Source organism: Phascolarctos cinereus, unplaced genomic scaffold (genome assembly GCF_003287225.1).
Source record: "Phascolarctos cinereus isolate Bilbo 61053 unplaced genomic scaffold, phaCin_HiC Scaffold_2;HRSCAF=192, whole genome shotgun sequence".
Taxonomy (NCBI): domain Eukaryota; kingdom Metazoa; phylum Chordata; class Mammalia; order Diprotodontia; family Phascolarctidae; genus Phascolarctos; species Phascolarctos cinereus.
This window is the reverse complement of record NW_027555625.1, coordinates 219,783,241-219,802,476: the sequence shown is the minus strand read 5'-3', so window position 1 is coordinate 219,802,476 and position 19,236 is coordinate 219,783,241. Positions and strand designations below refer to the sequence as shown.

The window sequence follows — 19,236 nt, the reverse complement described above, 5'->3', positions numbered from 1 at the left end:
TGCTATCTTCCATTGGCACAGGACCCTAGAACTTAGAAGTTTTAAACATTTTAGACCTGTGGCTACCAAATTTGCACTTAATATTCTCCTAACCCCAGTGATTCAGAATTGCTAGTGCCCTTTTCATTACCTTTTCCTGTATTCTTATCCCTATCCAATTCAGTTCTTTCTAACCAACACAAACCTTAGTCCTTTGGCCAACAAATTCATGACTTCTTTCCTTTTCAACCCTTTCCATTACTCTTTTCAAAAACTCTACTCAGCTGTTAGTGCTGAATATGCCTTCTCTCATATTCCCTAATACCAGTGAGCCATCCAGAAGGAGTTGATAATTCTCCTTGTTCTCTGCCATTTAGCAACTTCTCATCCATGGAAGTTGAGTTTTTTAGTCTGTATCTTCTGGTGCTGTCAAAATTTTCATCAGTGTGATCAACCAGCCTCAGGTCACTTTTCTCCCTTAAGGAGTTTGGTACCTGCTCAGAATTTTTTATCAACTCAATCTTTACCCTGGGGGACTTCATTATATATGTTGATGTTCCTTCCAATAACCCCTATGAGCTCCAGTTTCCCTTCTCCTGAGGAATAGTGTTGTTTATGAATATACAGCCTTTTCAGAGAAAATGGTTTCTTGTATACCAGCTCCCCTCAAGATTAGACCTATTTTAAGATCCCCGTCTTCCATTACAGATGGAATCTTATTTTCCCATGGAAATATTCTTTTTTTGTGACTCTCTCCTACAAGTGGGTTGAGGTGCCCCCTTTTCCTTCTCTCAGTTTTACATCTCTCCCTTTTTGTTTTTGAGACCATCTTTTATTAATTTATTTTTAGTGTTCAACATTCATTTCCACAAGATTTTGGGTTCCAAATTTTCTCTCTCTCCCCGACCCCAAGACAATGTGAATTCTTTTCCTGTAATCTGCCATCCTTTCTATCACTTCCCCCCCTTCTCTTATCCCTTTCCCCTTCTATTTTCCTGAGACAGGATAAATTTCTATACCCCATTGCCTGTATAGCTTATTTCCCAGTTGCATGTGAAAACAATTTTCAACATTTGTTTTAAAAATTTTGAGTTCCAAATTCTCTCCCTTCCTCCCTCCCCACACACCCTCATTGAGAAGGCAAGCAATTCGATACAGGTTAGACATGTGTAGTCATGCAGAACACTTCCATAGTAGTCATGTTGTGAAAAACTAACTATATTTCCCTTAATCCTATCCCACCCCCCATTTATTCTATTTTCTCTTTTGACCCTGTCCCTCTTCAGAAGTGTTTGCTTCTGATTACCCCCTCCCCCAATCTGCCATCCCTTCTATCATCACCCCACTCTCTTATACCCTTCCCCCCTATTTTCTTGTAGGGTAAGACAGATTTCCATACCAAATTAAGCATGTATGTTACTCCCTCCCTAAGCTAAATACGGTGAGAATAAGATTCACTCATTCCCTCTCCCCTTCCCCCACTTCCCCTCCACTGTAAAAGCTTTTTCTTGTCTGTTTTTATGTGAGATAATTTACCCCATTCTACCTCTCCCTTTCTCCTTCTCCCAGTATAATTCTCTCTCACCCTGTAATTTTATTCTCCAGCTATCACCCCTTCATCTTCAACTCACCCTGTGCCCTCTATCCAGCTATCTATATACATACATATAATTTTTTCCCTCCAACTACCCTAGTACTGACTAAGGTCTCATGAGTTATAAATATCATCTTTTCATGCAGAAATGTAAACAGTTCAACCTTAATAAGTCTCTTATGATTTCTTTTTCCTGTTTACCTCTTCGTGTTTCACTTGAGTCTTGTATTTGAAAGTGAAATTTTCTATTCAGCTCTGATCTTTTCATCAAGAATGCTTGAAAATCTCCTATTTCACTGAATGACCATTTTTTTCCTCTGAATGATTGCTGGGTAGGTGATTCTTGGTTGTAATCTTATCTCCTTTGCCCTCCAGAATATTATATTCCATGCCCTCTGGTCCCTTAGTGTAGAAGCTGCTAAATTTTGTGTTATCCTGATTGTGTCTCCACAATACTTGAATTGTTTCTTTTTGGCTCCTTGCAATATTTTCTCCTTGACCTGGGAATTCTGTAATTTGGCTACAATATTCCTAGGAGTTTTCCTTTGGGGATCTCTTTCAGGAGGTGATTGGTGGATTCTTTCCTTTTCTTTTTTTCCCTCTGGTTCTAAAATATCAGGGCAGTTTTCCTTGATAATTTCTTGAAAGATGATATCTAGGCTCTTTTTTTTGATCATGGCTTTCAGATAGTCCAATAATTTTTAAATTCTCTCTCCTGGATATTTCACATTGTTTTCTATATTTTCATTCTTTTAGTTTTGTTTTAGAATTTCTTGATTTCTCATGAAGTCATTCACTTCCATTTGTTCCAGTCTAATTTTTAAGGAATTATTTTCTTCAGTGAGCTTTTGGACTTCCTTTTCTATTTGGCCAATTCTGCTTTTTAAGGCATTCTTCTCCTCATTGGCTTTTTGGACCTCTTTTGCCATTTAGGTTAGGCTATTTTTTAAGATGTTATTTTCTTCATTATTTTGGGGGTCTCCTTTAGCAAGCTGTTGACTTGTTTTTCTTGCATCATTCTCATTTATCTTCTTAGTTTTTCCTCTGCTTCTCTTACTTGCTTCTCAAAATCCTTTTTGAGCTCTTCCTTGGCCTGAGACTGATTCATAGTTTTCTAAGGGTTTGGATATAGGAGGTTTGACTTTGTCTTCTTCTGATTGTATGTTTTGATCTTCTTTGTCACCAAAGAAAGATTCTATAGTCTGAGTTTTTTTGTGCTGTTTGCTCATTTTCCCAGCCAATTACTTGACTTTTAAACTCTTTGTTAAGGCAGGGGTTTACTTCCAGCATGGAGAATGTGCTGTCCCAAACTTCGGAGGTTTTGTGTAGCTATTTTCAGAGATACACATGATCCGGAGCAGGGGAAGGGGGATGTTTACTCCTTTCCTGGCTTGGGCTCTTGTCTGTGAGTGACCACAAGCACTCTTTTCTGCCTTGGAACTGTGAGGAGGATTTTCTCTCTACTGCAACTACAAGCTTCATCTTGCCAGCACTCCTCCTCACCTCAGGACTGCCCCTAGAACTGTGACCCAGATGCAGGCATGGGCAAAGCAAGAGAATCCTGCCTCAGCACCAGCAAAGAGATCCCTGCAATCCACCTCTGTTCAGCCCCTGGATTACCCCTCAGTCTATGGGTTGAAAGCTCCAGAAGCAGCCACTGCCCCGGGACTGTATCGGGACTGGGGCCACCGAACTGAACTCCCCTCTCACTGAGGCCTGACAGATCTTTCTAACTGAACTTCTGCATTATCTTTGGTGTTTGTGGGTTGAGAAGTCTGGAAACCACCATGGCTCCCCTTGATTTAATCCCCTAAGAACTACTCCAGGTTCACTGAGGCCTGGTCTTTGCCTACGTGGCCTATGCTGAACTGCATTACTCTCCCAGCCTGGCAAAATGGACCTTTCCAATCAATCATCCAGGTTGTCTTTCGCTGAAAATTTGTTTCACTCTGTCTTTTTGTGGTTTCTGCTGCTCTAGAATTTGTTTAGAGCCATTTTTTATGGGTATTTGGAGAGGTTTGAGGGAGAACTCAAGCAAGTTACTGCTTTTACTCTTTCATCTTCACTCCACCCCCCCCATCTCTCCCATTTCCCTGTAGCCTCTCAACTTGCTGAAAGACTGCCAGAGTTATCTGCCCTTCATTGTTCATCTATGGATTTCGAATGTATCATGAATTTCCTACTGTCCTCCACCTTCCTTCTTTCCATCTGTACATGTTCCCATTCTAAAGACTACATTGATTTACCTGTAGAAGTCTAGTTCTTGTGGGGTCTAGTTTATGGTGTTTTGGGTCTTATTTTTCACCATCACTTCTGTTTCTTTAAGTTGTGCTTTTATTTTCATTTCTCTGCATACTTAAAAAAAATCTCTTAATGTTCCTTCTGTCATTTAACCCCCTTCCCCCCAATATCTACTACTTCTTTCTGTTTCTTTAAAAAACCAAACCTCTGGAGATTTATTTCATTACTTTTTTATTAATAGGTACATTTATTTACCTTGTTTATTTCTATCGTTAAGGTGCTTGCACATCAAATAATTTAATTACAGATTGAATTTTTTTTCTAGGAACACTTCAAAGGCCTTTCTTTACTAAATGTTCATCTTTTTTCATGGATAATTAAACTTTGATTTACAGAATGTGTAATTTTGGGGCAGGTAGGTGGCGCAGTGGATAGAGCACTGTCCCTGGATTCAGGAGGACCTGAGTTCAAATCCAGCCTCAGACACATAACATTTAGTAGCTGTGTGACCCTGGGCAAGTCACTTAACCCCATTGCCTAGCCAAAACAAAAAGCAAAAAACAAAAAAATACCAGAATATGTCATTTTGATTTGCAGCTTGAACTCTTTTACTTTTCAGATTATAGTATTACATTCCTTCCTACAGTTTCCAGTAGGTGCTGAATAGTCTCATGTTAACTGAATTTTCATTTATATTTACAGGTCATTCTTCTGGTTGTTTGTTGCTTATTGTTGGGATAGTTAAATTTAACCAGAAGGACTTGGAAGGGTTAGTTCTTCCCTCACCTCCCTTCCCACTCCTGATGTTATCTGTGAATCCTTTCCATTAGTACTGTGTTTTATGTGTTCAGAAGTTGTTGGCAGATATCTTGTATTATTTCTTCTATTATAGTGTTCAGGTTTTTCAATTTGTCATATTTTTCTGAGACATTTATAATTTTTAAATTGTCTCTGGGTATTCTGTATTTCAGGTAAATGGCTTTTGTGTGTTCAGCAATCATGTTCTTTTAGGGTCATTGCTCTTCGTCTCCAAAATTAACCTGCATTTCTGTATATTTATATTCCAAATATGTTGTTCTGTCTTTTGCTTCTTTGGAAAGACTAACCAGAGTGGATTTCAGTTTTTATACTCTCTTAATTATATCTGCTATATGACCAAAAGTTTTGACATTTGTCCTCTTATGTTTATAATTTCTCTTTTGAATTATTCTATAACATGTTGTCATTCTTCTGTGTCCTCTTATGCTTCCACAGGTTCTGCGTTTCATCAGGCGTTGCTTTGATTTCCTTTGTCTTGCAATATTTATTTATAAAAGTTTGTAATCTTTTTGTTGTTTTCATATTTAGCCTTCTAATTTTAATTGTTCCATTGATTTATTCACTTATCCTCCAGGTTTTTAATAGCATTTTCTTCCTCTTGAATTCTTTTGGGTTAACCTTTTGAAAATAAATTCCATTGCCCTTTCCTTTCTGACTTCTCCCCCTCTTTAGTGAGTATACCTCAGAGCCAGATTCTAAAGCTGCCTCAATCTCCTTTCATGTTGAGGAGTTTGCTTTTCCAGCTTTTATCGTTGACCTAGATTAGGTAAAATCATTTCACATAATTAGAACACACAAGTAAACATATATATGAACATGAAGGAGGAATGGGGGGACCAACTGACTCTCCTCTGAATTGTTAAAGGAAGGAGAACACACCCACACAGAGTTGGGTTCAGAAGTACATTTAATTCAATAGGGAAATAGGGAATTAGAAGGATGATAAATTAAGAGAGAGATTAGTCTTTTGCAAAACAAATGCCTAAAGATGTACAAAAATATTTGTAGTTCTTTTTGAGGTTGAAAAGAATGGGAATCTGAGGATGTGTTCATAAATTGGAGAATGGATGAACAAGTTATGATATACAAATGTGATTGAATACTATTGTGCTGTAAAAAATGATGATGAAGAGGGTTGCAGAAAAACCTGGAAAGACTTGTATGAACTGATGCATAGTGAAATGAACAGAACCAAGAAAATAATTTCTACAATGACAACAAAATAGTAAGGCAGAAAACTTCGAGAGAATTAGGAATTCTTTTCAGTATAATGACCAACCATGATTCAGGAGGACTAATGATGAAATGTGTTACCCACTTCTGATAGAGAGATGAAAGTCTTAGAATTCAAGACAAATTATTTTGTGCATGGCCAATAAGGAAATTTGTTTTGATCAACTACACATTTTTCTTGTTCATGATATATTAGGGTAATGGGTACAGAGTTTGGAGTTCAGGAGGTCACCAGAGGAGTTGTCATAGTAATATAGCTCTCTAGTGATGAGGCGGCCTAGGAAAGTGTGCTGGAGGAAATTAGGAAGAAGGGACAGATTTCAAGAGAAATTTCTACTCAAAATCAACAGGATATGGTAATTTAGATATTGGGTATGAAAGGGCTGAATCAAAGACCACATAAGCATTTAAGTGTGAGTGACTAGGATAATGGTGTCAGAATGACCTTTCTTGCCTCCTTGTAATACTCTTCAGTCTTCTGACCTTGTTCTGACCATGTTATGTGTGTAAAACGTTGTTAGTATTTCTCTCCCAAAGGTTTTTGAATCCGGACATCCCTCAGGGCTCTCTTCTGGTCCCTCTTCACTTCCCTTTGAGATGAATGAAAAGTCCAAGAGACATAGTTTCTGGGTAGTTAATAACTAGTTTAGCAAATAATAAATTGAGGTTAGTAGTTTGCTTAGAAACCAAAGACCCCACATGGAGTTCACTTGAGTGTTTACATATCTTTGTAATAGATTCCACCTGAGGGTAGAAATCAATGCTGATTGGTTAACAATTAATGAGGGAATGAATATTATAATGAGAGGCGGGCTTATTCTAATGAGGTGCTGGGGAATGTGACTGATCATGTCATCATTCTTGTACTAAGAGACTCATGTCAAACCAGACCACTCCAGCCTCAGGCAATCTAGACTAGGGAGCCATCTCCACTTAGTCTTACTTGAGTAGAAGAATGGGCTGAAATTCCCCTACATTAGATTCTCTTTACCCTTTAATCAGAAATAAGTTCTTGCAGTTAGGTGGGGTCTAGCCCAGATTGAGGAGAAGGTTTCATTTTCAGCCCTGTTTTTCACAAGGAAGTAAAAAGACTACTAATAACTGACCTACTAATAATTGATTATTAGTAATCAAAAAGAGGATCTTTGGGTTCTGTATATAAAATTGGTTATTAACATAATAAGAAAATAACAATTTTCTCACCTTTGTACTATTACATTTGGTAATCTTATCAGTTCCTTTGGATTCAATTATCCTCTTGATGCAAACCAATGCTAATTTTTCTGCTGATCTCTAGTCTCATCTCCAACTGTTGGACATCTTGAATTGCTTGTTCTGTAGGCATCTTAAATTCGACACATAAAATATGAATTTCTTGTCTTTCCCTCAAAACTCTGTCCTCTTTCCAGCTTCCCTATTGTTATTGAGCATATGGCCATCCTCTCAGTCACTCAGACTTGCAGCCTAGACATCATCCTTGACTCCTCATTCTCTCCATTTCTCCTCCCTCCCCCTTTATATTCAGTCTTTTTTTTAATATCTTTTTTTTTTTCTGTTACCATATCTTATTGATTTTTGTAATATCTCTCATATGTGCACCCTTCTCTTCTCTGACACTGCCACTACCCTGGCACAGGTCCTCATCACCTCAGGGCTGGACTGTTGCAAAAGGCTGCAACGAGTCCCTGTCCCACACCATGCCTCAACCCCTCCCATCTAGTCCATTCTTCACTCTGCTGTCAAAGTGATCTTCCTAAAAGCACAGATCTAACCATGCTACTTCCCTACTCATTGAGTTTGAGTGGTTCCCTAACACCTCTAGGATCATATATAAAATCCTCTGTTTGATATTCAAAGCCATTCATATGTAACCTGCCACCCTCTCCACCCCATCTTTACAGTCTGCTTACATGTTATACCTTTTCTTGACCCCTACCATAATCCCCTATAAACTTTGTGATGCAGGAACACTGGCCTTCTTGTTATTCCTTGTATAAGACATTCTGTCTCCCAGCTCTGGACATTTTCACTCACTCTTCCCTGTGTATGGAAATCTCTTCCTCCTCATCTCTGTGTCCTGGCTTCCCTGGCTTCCTTCAAGTCTTAGCTAAAATCCCACCTTTTACAGCAAGCCTTGCCCGATTTCCCTTAATTCTAGTGCCTTTGCTCTGTTGATTATCTCCAGCGTACCTTGGATGTAGCTTGTTTGTAAATATTTGTTTGCTTGTTGTTTCTCTCATTAAATGGTCAGCTCCTTGAGAGCTAGGATAGTCTTTTGAGTTTCTTTGTTTCTCCATCATTTAGCACAGTGCCTGGCACATAGTAGGTACTTACTAAATATTTATTGACTGATAGATTTCCAGCATTTGGTTTCCTGTTGTATACATTTGTTTTATTACTTTACCTCCTTGCTCTGATATTAAGTATCATAGCCAGAATTCAAACCCAGATTTCTGACTCAACTCCAATATCTATTGTCATGTTGTAAGTTAGGCAATGTGCTAGGAATAAAAAGACAAAAATGATGTAGTCCATGCCCTCAAGAAGTTTACATTTTACTGGAGGGACATAACATGAAGTAAATACAAGATTTTCTTCTCTCTCTATCTCTCTCTCTCTCTCTCTCTCTCTCTGACTCTAGACTAGACCTGTGATTTCATTAGTTTAAAGAACTCATGATGGAAACTCTTTCTGATGATACAAAATCAGCCTCAGCTCTGCAGCTTAGCCACTTAAGAGACTTGACAGGGGTAATAAAAGAGCAAGTGACTTATCCAGGATTATTTGTGGCTGTTATGTGTCAGAGGCATGATTTGAACCCATGTTTGGCCTGATTGAGGCCAAGTCTATCTATTATACTCTGTGTGTGTGTGTGTAGATATGTATATACATGTAGATATGTACATATATATACACTTACACAAATACAAAGTAATTTGGAAGTGTAGCAGAGACTGACAACCGAGGGAATCAGTAAAGGCCCTTTTTACAGGGGGCAGTTGAACAGAACCATAAAATGTGGGCAGAGTGGGAGCTCCAGAAGTCTTGAAAGTGAGAAATGAGAGTATTCTCTGAATGGGGGAGATGGCTCATGCAAATGCAGAAAGGCAGGTATAGAATATCAATTATGTAGCACAGTGCATGAGCTGCTTTGACTGGCATAAAGAATGCATGATGGAGAGTATTGTGGAATCAGCCTGGAGAGAAAGGGTGGGGGTGTGTGTGGAGGAATTAGAGTCTGAGTGCAAAGAGTTTAAAATCTGAAACAGAGGACTTTATATTTTCATAGAGACAATAGGGATCCACTAAGAGTGACATGGTCACACTTTTACTTTAGGAATGGCAATTTGGTTTGTGTATGGAAAATGGATTAGATAAGAAAGAGGCTGGATTCCTGGAAACAATTAGAAGGATCTTGTACTAATCTATGCAATAAGTAATAAGGGCCTGAACTAGGATGGTTATGTTGTGAACGGAGAGAAGGAATTCTGGAGAGAGATATTATAGGTATAGAATCTACAGGACATGATAGCTTAGTTCAATCACATTTAGAAATCTCTTTACAAATGGATGTCTGGTTAGTAAGATGTTGCTTTAAATGAAGTCATTTCGTCTCCCTCCTCAGTATTTGTGATATTACTTAATAAAAAGTGAAAATGTTACAGTTTTACACAAAGTAAACAACAACAAGAATTTTTAAACAAAAATGATATTTCAGTTGAGTGATGATAATGTCAGGGGAAATGATGAAAACCTACTGTTTGTAGACAGTCATTGTTGACACACAGTGGTCTTAAAATAGTTTCATAAAGTACAGGCCACGTTTTTCCTTTTGTTATCTTTTGTGTTCTCCGAATGAGGTGACTTTTTAAAAATTTCATTCCTCTCCATCTACAATTAGGTTAAGGATATAAAATGCCATTGATTATTTCCTAAGACTTCATTTTCAGGCACTGTAAACTCATTAGAGTTTGGTGGAGAGATTTGTAAAAGATTCTTATGCCTGTGACTATTACATTCTAATAGATTGTGTTAAGTTTTCTGGAAATGTTATCTGAGGCTCAAATTTTAAAGAAAGAGCTCAGTTACATGTTGCATTTATTTGATCAAGTAGGGCAGTTAGATTTGATAACAAATTTGGTTTAATATATGAATGTAAAGTGTATCTTAGAATTTGTTTAAATCATAATTTCCTTGAGATTGAAAAGCAGTTGACAGAGATATGGATTGTATTGATTTTCTTCTCAATTTCATAAGATTTCAAAGGAATCTTCTCATACTTTTCCTGAATTCTCACTTTAGTACTCTTTGATATTATTGTTTCTTCCCTATTATTATCCCTGCCAAGCTCAGCCCTAGCTTATTGTGGTGAGGCTGATGTTCTGTCTCCATTGCTGTCAACCTAGTGCTACTTGTGATAAATAGGCTATAGGTCTGAGGTAATTGCTGTTCTGACCTCAATAAGTACATAAAATTTAAATATAGCTAGGAAATTTTCAAGCTGTATTGTGATAAAGAAAAACATTCATATAGAGCTGCACTTAAGGTCTCCCAAAAACCTGTTATTCCATATTTTCCCATAGCTCACCCTCTGTTCTGCTGCTCAGCTCTTAACATCTTCTTAATAATGACATTTTTTCTTTGTCAGGGATACATGAAAATACAAAAGATCTGTAGTTTTGTCAGCACAGAAGTATTCTCTGGAAAGTATGGAATTGCCTTTACCAACACAGATTGCAAACTGTGACTTATTGGTTAACAATAATCTTAGTTGCTTAAGAAGTTAAATGACTTACTCAAGATTATACAGCTAGTAAGTCTCAGAAATTGTATTTGAACCCAGCTGTTCTCAACTGTAAGTCCAGCAATCTTATCTACTATCCAACAAAATTTTCATTAAAATGGGAAAAGGTATAGAACAGAGAGAGCAGAAGTCAAAAGCAGCTTTTAACTTTAGTTGTGTGCTTATGGCTTATTAATAGCTCCAGTAACCTCTGGGACTTTCTGAAGCAGTTTAGGCTCTGTATTTAAGAAAGACTATGATAGTGAATTTATGTAAGCACTTTTTTGATCTGGTTCTTTGTTCATGTCATCTGCAGAACCTTGCATCCTGGGATCCCTCTAATCCTGACTGCTTTCTGCTTGTGGTAAAGGAGCTTGTGCAGCAGTATCACCAGTTTCAGTGTAGCCGCCTCCGTGAGAGTTCTCGTCTCATGTTTGAGTACCAGACATTACTTGAAGAACCACAATATGGAGAACACATGGAAATTTATGCTGGAAAAAAAAATAACTGGGTGAGTCTTCAGGAGAAATATACTGTTAGCAAAAACTTAAAAAAGTATTTTCAGAAATCCTTTCTTAGTAAATATTAGTTATCATATTGGATATAGTACTGGACGTGGTATCAGAAAGACTTGAGTTCAAATTCAGCCTCAAGACACTTAATAACCATGTGACCCTGGGCAAGTAAGTTAACATTTCCTAGCTTCATTTTCCTCATCTGTAAAAAGGGGAAAATAATAGCATTTATTTCTCAGGGATGGTGTGAGAGTCAAATGAGATAACATGTATTTACAACTATGTTTCTTTAGAGTGGGGAGGTTCTTAACTTGGGTTCTGTGAACTTTTTTTTAGAAGTAGTTAAAAAATTGTTTTGCTTTGTAATGTTCTTTATTTTATTTTATTCATTTTAAGCACATTATTCTGAGAAGGGGTCCATAGGTTTCACCAGATTACAAGAATGGTTCCTGACACACACATACCCATCAAGATCCAGAAGCCGTGTTTTAAAGAGGCTGATGTTTCAAGATCCATAATAGTACAAAATCAGTGACGAGATTATTTCTATTTAGAAGGCGTGTTGTACTAGCAGATATCTTGGTGTCATTGAAAGCGCTGCAAGTTTATATGACATGTTTGTTCAAGATCATTTAAATTTATTAAATGACTGCGTGTATAAGAGCGATTTTTAACATCCTTATATTCCTGATGATAACACTACCAGGATTAAAGAGTCCTTTGCACACAAATAGTGAACTCATACATGCCATTATAGGTTGTGTGCAGAAACAGGAGCAAAACCTAAAAGACTTGTACTCTGTAGTTACTGAGTCTTTAAGAAATAACACTTTCTGGCTTAGAAAACTGTGTGCAAATATAGAAATTATTGTTTTTATTGTTCTGAAACCTCAGTGTTGGTTTGTCATGCTTTGTGTTTTGATTCATTCCAGTTAAATATAAGACTTAGGAAAACTAAACATATTTGAAAAGCAAAATCACGTCATTTATTAGAGGGCATTAAATTATTATAATTGATGTGTTAGGTAAACACATTTGTTTGAAATATAAACAATATAATTAATGACTGATAATTTTTCTTTGCTATGCACATTAGCCTAATAGTGACATATAGATCAATAGTTGTGCAATAAAAGGTCAAAAGCTAATTATATTTGCTTCAGTTTGACAGTTATTTATTCATCTATGTTGTTTAATTCATTATTCTGGGGTTGAGGATCTCATGGCAAACATGATACAAAAATGACTAAGAAGTCCCTGCCTTGCAGAGGAATGAGCATTTATATAGTACCTGCTGTGTGCCAGGTACTATGCTAAGCACTTTATAAATATTTTCTGCTTTGATACTCTGCCCTGTGAGGTATGTACTGTTATTTCCTTATTTTACAGTTGAGGAAAGGAGTCAAACAGAAGTTGAGTGACTTTCTCAGAGTCACACAGCTAGTAAGTGAGGCTAAATTTGAATTCAGGTCTTTCTGACTCCAAGCCCTGTGCTTTATCCACTTTGCCACCTACCTGCCTGTTCTGAGAAGTTAATGTTTTAGAAAAGGTAATAGAAGGACACTGGTCCTTATAGTAAATATTAGAATCTGTTAAATATGTAAGATCATTCAGTAACACTTTGGGGAGGAGAAATTACTTATAATGAGGTGAATAAAGGAAGACTAAATTGAGAAAGCTATTCTTGAGCTGTTCGTTGACAGATGGATTTTAATAGGCATGGAGTTAGAAACAATTAGCTAGGAGTAGGGTGGGCTCCAGGTATAAGGGATGGAATAACCAAAAGTATTGAAATGGGAAAGGACAGAATTTATTTGGTAAACAGAAAGTAGTTCAGTTTTATTGGAATAAAGAATTGTGAAGGGGACTAGTGAGAGATAAAACTGAAAAGATGAGAGAACATTGTCTCCAGAAATTCAGCTTCCTGCAAGATCAAATTAACTCTGAAACTCAATGTTTCTTTTGTACCACTCCCCACCTCCTTGCACTTCTCTCTCCCCCTAACTGTAGTGAGTTGTGGGTAGACATTGAGAGCTCCTCCCAGATCCTCTTTGTAAGGGAAGGTGCTCAAGGTAAAGAAAACATTATTCCCCCTTAGCTGTATGATTTCATCATACTGCTGTGTCAGTATCCTTCCTTCCCTTCCCTTCTGCCTCCCCCTTCATTTTCAGCTTTTTTTATGTTGTTCTCCCTCATTAGATTTTGAGTTTCTTGAGGACAGGAACTATATTTGGTTTTCCTTTGTGTACCCAGTGTTTAGCATAGTACCTCACACACAAGAGCTTAATAAATGTTTATTGACTGAGTGTTGAATACCATAATTAGGAATTTGAATTATATTCAGTAAATATTGGGGAGCCTGTGAAAGTGTTTTAGGGGGAAATGATGGCAGAATTTATTATTCTGCTTCAACTATTCAGTTCTTAAATATTCAAGTGGATTTGTAATCTCATTAATTTAAGAGCTCTCTCCAACAATGCAAATCACGGTCCATTTATACCTGCCTGTCCTATGAAACTCTTGTCTATGTCCTTCCAAAAGTTCACCTGAGGAGTTCTGTTATGTGAAGACCCCTCCTTTTTTTCTCTTTACTTTCGAATTCATTTAGCCACAAAATACAGTAAAAAATTTAAAACTAATTTCTTTTCATAGCAAGAACTGACCATATAAAAATGTGGTACAGTACAATGCCAAATTTTTGTTAGAAAATAATGGGTTTTAGTTTTGTCCCTGCAAATTACTACTAATACTTCTGCCGCTGCCATTGTCACTGCTTGACAAATGTCAAATGACAAAATTTAGGATTTAGATTTTAATAAGTGCTTTACTACATTTTCTCCTTTGGTTAGTTCCTGTGTTAATGACTTAGGGCAAATTTCTTAAATCTTCTTTTCAAATGAAATGGGAATAAATGAGATAAAGCACTTTGTAACCTAAAACATAATAATAGTAGTGCGAACATTTAAGTAATGCCTTAAAATTTAAAAGGCATTTTTCGTACTTGATCTCATTTGATCAGTTAACATGCTTTTTTCTTTTTTTTTTTTTTGGTGAGGCAGTCAGGGTTAAGTGACTTGCCCAGGGTCACGCAGCTAGTAAGTGACAAGTGTCTGAGGCCAGATTTGAACTTAGGTCCTCCTGACTCCAAGGCTGGATGGAGCTCTATCCACTGTGCCACCTAGCTGCCCCTAATATTCTCTGTAGTCTAGACTTCTATTTATTCTAGATGCGTTCCACAGATAGTACTTATTACCAGGAGTTACCTAGATAAGCATAATCTGGGGCCTTTCTGACTGGAAAGTTGTTTTTTTTTTAAGGAAAAATTGACTAGATTTTCAACTCCTTAGGTAGTGGGGCCAGTAATCAAAAGAACATGAGCTAGAAATCTGGAGACCTGAGATCATATTCTTACTGTATTGGAGGCAAGTCACTTAGGCAAATGCTGTAATCAGTTTCTTATCTATGAAAAGAGAATTATAATAATTTGTCTGCCTTAATTTTATGAAGATCAAATAATATGAAACAAGACAGAGGAAAAGCACTATGCAAATGAAATATATGCTTATTTTCTACCTTCTTTAATGTGGAGCACTATGAACACAGTAGGTATTTAACATAAGGCCATTTGCCAACTGACTTACTGTGTAATTTCCTTGAAATGACTTTTTTCTTTTTTACAGGCATTTGGGGTTAAGTGACTTGCCCAGGGTCACACAGCTAGTGAGTGTTAAGTGTCTGAGGCCAGATTTGAACTCAGGTCCTCCTGACTCAAGGCTAGTGCTCTATCCACTGCGCCATCTAGCTGCCCCTGAAATTACTTTTGAATAAAACAAAATGCCATGAAATGTCCTGGTCAAGTTGGAGATAAATTTATGTTTATATTCAGCAAGCATTTAATAGAGTGCCTTAAGTGCCTACCTCCTATGCTAGGTTTTGTGAACGTCAGGTTAAAATAATAATACTTCATCTCATTGACCCATACAATAAGTTTATGAGGGAGGGAGGGAGGGAGGTAAGATGTATTAGTCTAATTTTGTAGATGAGAAACATGAAGCTTATAGAAGTTAAATAATTTTACCAAGTTTTCATATTTGGTGAACAGCAGGGCTAAGATTTAAACTAGCGCTTCTGAACATATCCAGTGCTATATAAATATTAAATAAGAGAGCTCAGTTTTGAATCCAGTCCTTTTGATTCTAAATGAAGAGCTCTTTCTGCTGCCCCAAGTTGCTTCTGACATTTAGATCTGAAAGATCTTTTAGCTGCTGCCCTAGATCACTCACATTCCTTTTCAGGGGCCATCTAATCCAACTCATACTGGAAAAACAGTATACCTGGTGATTTGTGATCTCGCCTATCTTTGAAGACCTCCAAAAGAGAGAAACCCCGTGCCTCATAAGGCAATCAGTTCTAGTTTTGAGTAGCTCTAATTGTTAGGAAATAGTTGTTGGGTTTTTTTACATTGAGTCTAAATTAGCCGCTTTGAAAATTATTCCTTCTGCCTCTGCCTGTGTCAGTTGTTCCTGGTTGTTCTCTCTGAAACCAAAGAGAAAAAGTCTAATCTCTCTTGCATATGAGAGTCCTTCGAATACTTGAAGAAATCTATCATAGCCTCTCTGAGTCTTTTTTCCAGGCTAAAATCTCTATTTCCTTTCTGTAGTATTAATTTGAGGCCCTTCACTATTTTGATTATTTACCTCTGCCTGCCCTCCAACTTTTTAATGTCTTTCCTAAATTGTGTCACCCAGAATTTAATGCATTACTGTAGTAGCGATATGCTTAGGGTAGAGTACAGTGTAGTTCTTATCTTGTTTTTTCTCAAAACTCTGCCTCATGATTCACTAAAACACTGCAATGTTTTTCCTAACAGGCTTCTGTCTAAACATGCCTCCTTTGTCTTATATATGTGAAGTTGATTTTTTGAACTCAATTATAAGACTTTACATTAACCTCAGTAAATTTCATCATTTTAGATTTGACCCAGTGTTCTAGCCTGTCAAGATTAGTCAAGTATTGACTGTCATCCATTTTTATTTGTCACTAGTAAGTTTGTTACATGCAAAAGAATGCTAGTTATTTCTTTATCAAGGTTAAAGAAGAAAATCTCCAAAGCCATAGACTTCTTTACATTCAACAAGTTCTTAATCTATGTAACTATATTGTCTTTTAGCCCACTCACTCTGTAACCCCATCTACCCAGCTTTATTTAGCTTAATATTTTGGAAAATCTTCATTTATTAGCAGATGATAGTAACAAACCTGCTTATTTTCTTCAACTCATCTTTCTTTTTCATTCTTCTCTTCTTCTTCAATTAGGAAATAATATTAAACTCTACTTAAAAAGAACAGAAAATTTATCATCATAGACCCTAGAAAAAATTAGATCCTCTCATGTTTTCCCAGTTACAGTAAACCCAAGGACCCCCTACCTGATTAGCAATTACAAACATAGGACAAAAATCCTTTTCTTGCCTTTTTTCAGTCTTAAGGATGGATATTCTCCTTTGTTCTTCCTTTAGTCTCTAGCACACTTATCCTACTCCCAAATGCCCCTAGGGAAAGGATGGAGTTTACCCCTTATTATTATAGCAGCATCCATATTATATGCTCGATTTTTTCTGGCAGATTTCACCAAGGACACTAGAAGAAAGTAGCTACTCTAAGACATTCTACCAGCAGCCCCAGGGGTAGGATCTTCATTTTCTCAACAATTTCTGTGACAAGTATCCTATACCCAATACTGTGTTCATTTCTGAGTGCCACAGCTTATGGTTAGGGAAAGGCAATCAGGATGGTAAAGGGCCTTGAGTCCATGAAATGTGGGGATCATTTGAAGGAACTGGAGATAGTTCCCCTACAGTAATGGAATACCCGGGTTGACATGATAGCTGTCTCAGAGTATTGGAAGGGACATCATGTGAAATTGTCCCTTTTGTAACTCTAAATTCTTTGGTTTTATGATCCTTCTTCTTAGAATCTCTAGTTCCTTTCAAAACTCAGTTTAAGCATTGTCTGCTACATGAGACTTCTCTTGATCTCTTTAATAGTAGTCCTACTCCTCCCCACAAATTATTTTGTATATACCTTGTATATGCATTGTGCATGTGTGTATGTATATGTATATAGGTATGCATTGTTTTTATTCAGTAGAATACAAATTCCTTGAGGGCAAGGACTTTAATGTTTTTAATTTGAAATCTGTGTTCATAAAGTAAATCCCTTTTTTTTACTAATATGATTTCTGAGATGTGTTTGTGGAAGGCATTGTGATATTCAGTTAAATAAAAGATATTTTCAGAATTCCTCAGATCATAAACAATTAGAAATTTTTCATCCTGCCATGTATTGGGGACTGGGAGTGGAATTTCCCTGCATTCAAGGAATAATGCTTAGGGTCGGCCAAGGCTAAACTTGGGAGGTCCCCTAAAGTAAGATGCTTACTTCTCTCTTGGATCTAAGCACCATTCCCCCCATGGTTTGAATTGTTTATTCCCACTATTTGACAAATGAATTCTCATCTGTCAGAGAGTAGGTACAATATTTTTGTTTCAATCAACAATTATAAGTGCTCCCACTATGTGCCAGGCACTGTACTGTAGATATTACTTGTTCTCAAGGAGTTCATATTCTTTTGTTGAGAAACTATATATCTATATCTATATCTATACCTATATCTATATCTATATCTATATCTATATCTATATCTATATCTATATCTATATCTATATCTATATCTATATCTATATCTATATCTATATCTATATCTATATCTATATCTATATCCATATCCATATCCATATCTATATCTATATTATCTATATCTATATCTATATATCCATATCTATATCTATATCTATATCTATATCTATATCTATATCTATATATATGCACATACACACACACACACACAGAGCATGTCAGCTGTGATAGGGAAAGTGTAGGAGGACAGGAGTTGTGCTTTTAAGGAAGCAAGGTGGAAATGAAGAGGGAGTGCATCTATTCCAGGCAAGGGATAAACATGTGCATAGATATGGAGATGGGAAGTGGAATGTCAGTTGTGAAGAACAGCAAGTGGGTCAATTTGTGACTGTAGAGTGTGTGAAGGGGAGTGATATGTAATATGCCTGGTAAGGTGGACTAGATTAGAAGGAGTTTTAAATATGAAACAGAACTTATCTTTTATCCTAGAGGCAGTAGGGAGCTGCTAGAGATTCTCAAGTGGAGGAGTGGCATAGTCAGACCTGTATGTTAGTAATATCACCTTGAAAACTATGTGAAAGATAGATTAGAATGGGGAGAGATGAGTCAGGGAGACCAAGTAGGAAGTTATTATATAGTAGTCCAAGCAAGAGGAGATATACGTAAACTAGGGTTGTAAGTATAAATGGAGAGGAGCTGGGTTTGAGAGATACTATAGAGGTAAAAATGACGAGCCTTGGCCACTGATTTGAATAAGAGTGAGGGCAAGGGAAGAAGCCAAATATGACTTTGGTGCTTTCAACTTGGGTGACTAGAGGGATAGTGGAACCCTTGATAGAAATAGGGAGCTTAGTAAGAGGGAATATCCTTTGAAATGAGAAATGAGGTCTCAGGTTCCATTCTTCTCCTCAGATTTCATGCCAGGGAGTTAGTGATTTTTGTTGTTGTTCAGTTGTGTCCAGCTCTTTGTGACCTGATAGACCATGGCACACCAGGCCCTTCTGTCCTCTGCTATCTCTTGAAGTCTGTCCAAGTTCGTGTTCATTGTTTCCATGACACTCTATCCATCTCATCTTCTGCCATCTCCCTTTCCTTTTGCCATCAATCTTTGCCAACATCAGGATCTTTTTCAGTGAGTCCCATCTTCTCAGTATGTCACCAAAGTATGAAAGCTTGAGCTTCAATATTTGACCTTCCAGTGAATAGCCTGAATTATTTTCCTTAAGTATTGACTGATTTTCATCTCCTTGCTATCCTAAAGACTCTCAAAAGTCTTCTCCAGCATGACAGTTTGAAAGCATTGATTCTGCGGCACTCAGTTTTCCTCATATAGTCCAGTCTTACAGCCACACATTGCTAGTAGAAAAACCATG

At 37.1% G+C, this 19,236-nt stretch overlaps 1 protein-coding gene across 1 annotated transcript in view; it reads left to right on the top strand.

The window, feature by feature from the left end:
* BABAM2 (BRISC and BRCA1 A complex member 2) overlaps positions 1–19,236 on the top strand; it is a 588,974-nt gene that overhangs the window by 160,010 nt on the left and 409,728 nt on the right. The window contains exon 5 of the mRNA XM_020983778.2: positions 10,966–11,160. Coding sequence (XP_020839437.1) covers positions 10,966–11,160 — 195 coding nt within the window. The remainder of the gene's footprint in view (positions 1–10,965; positions 11,161–19,236) is intronic.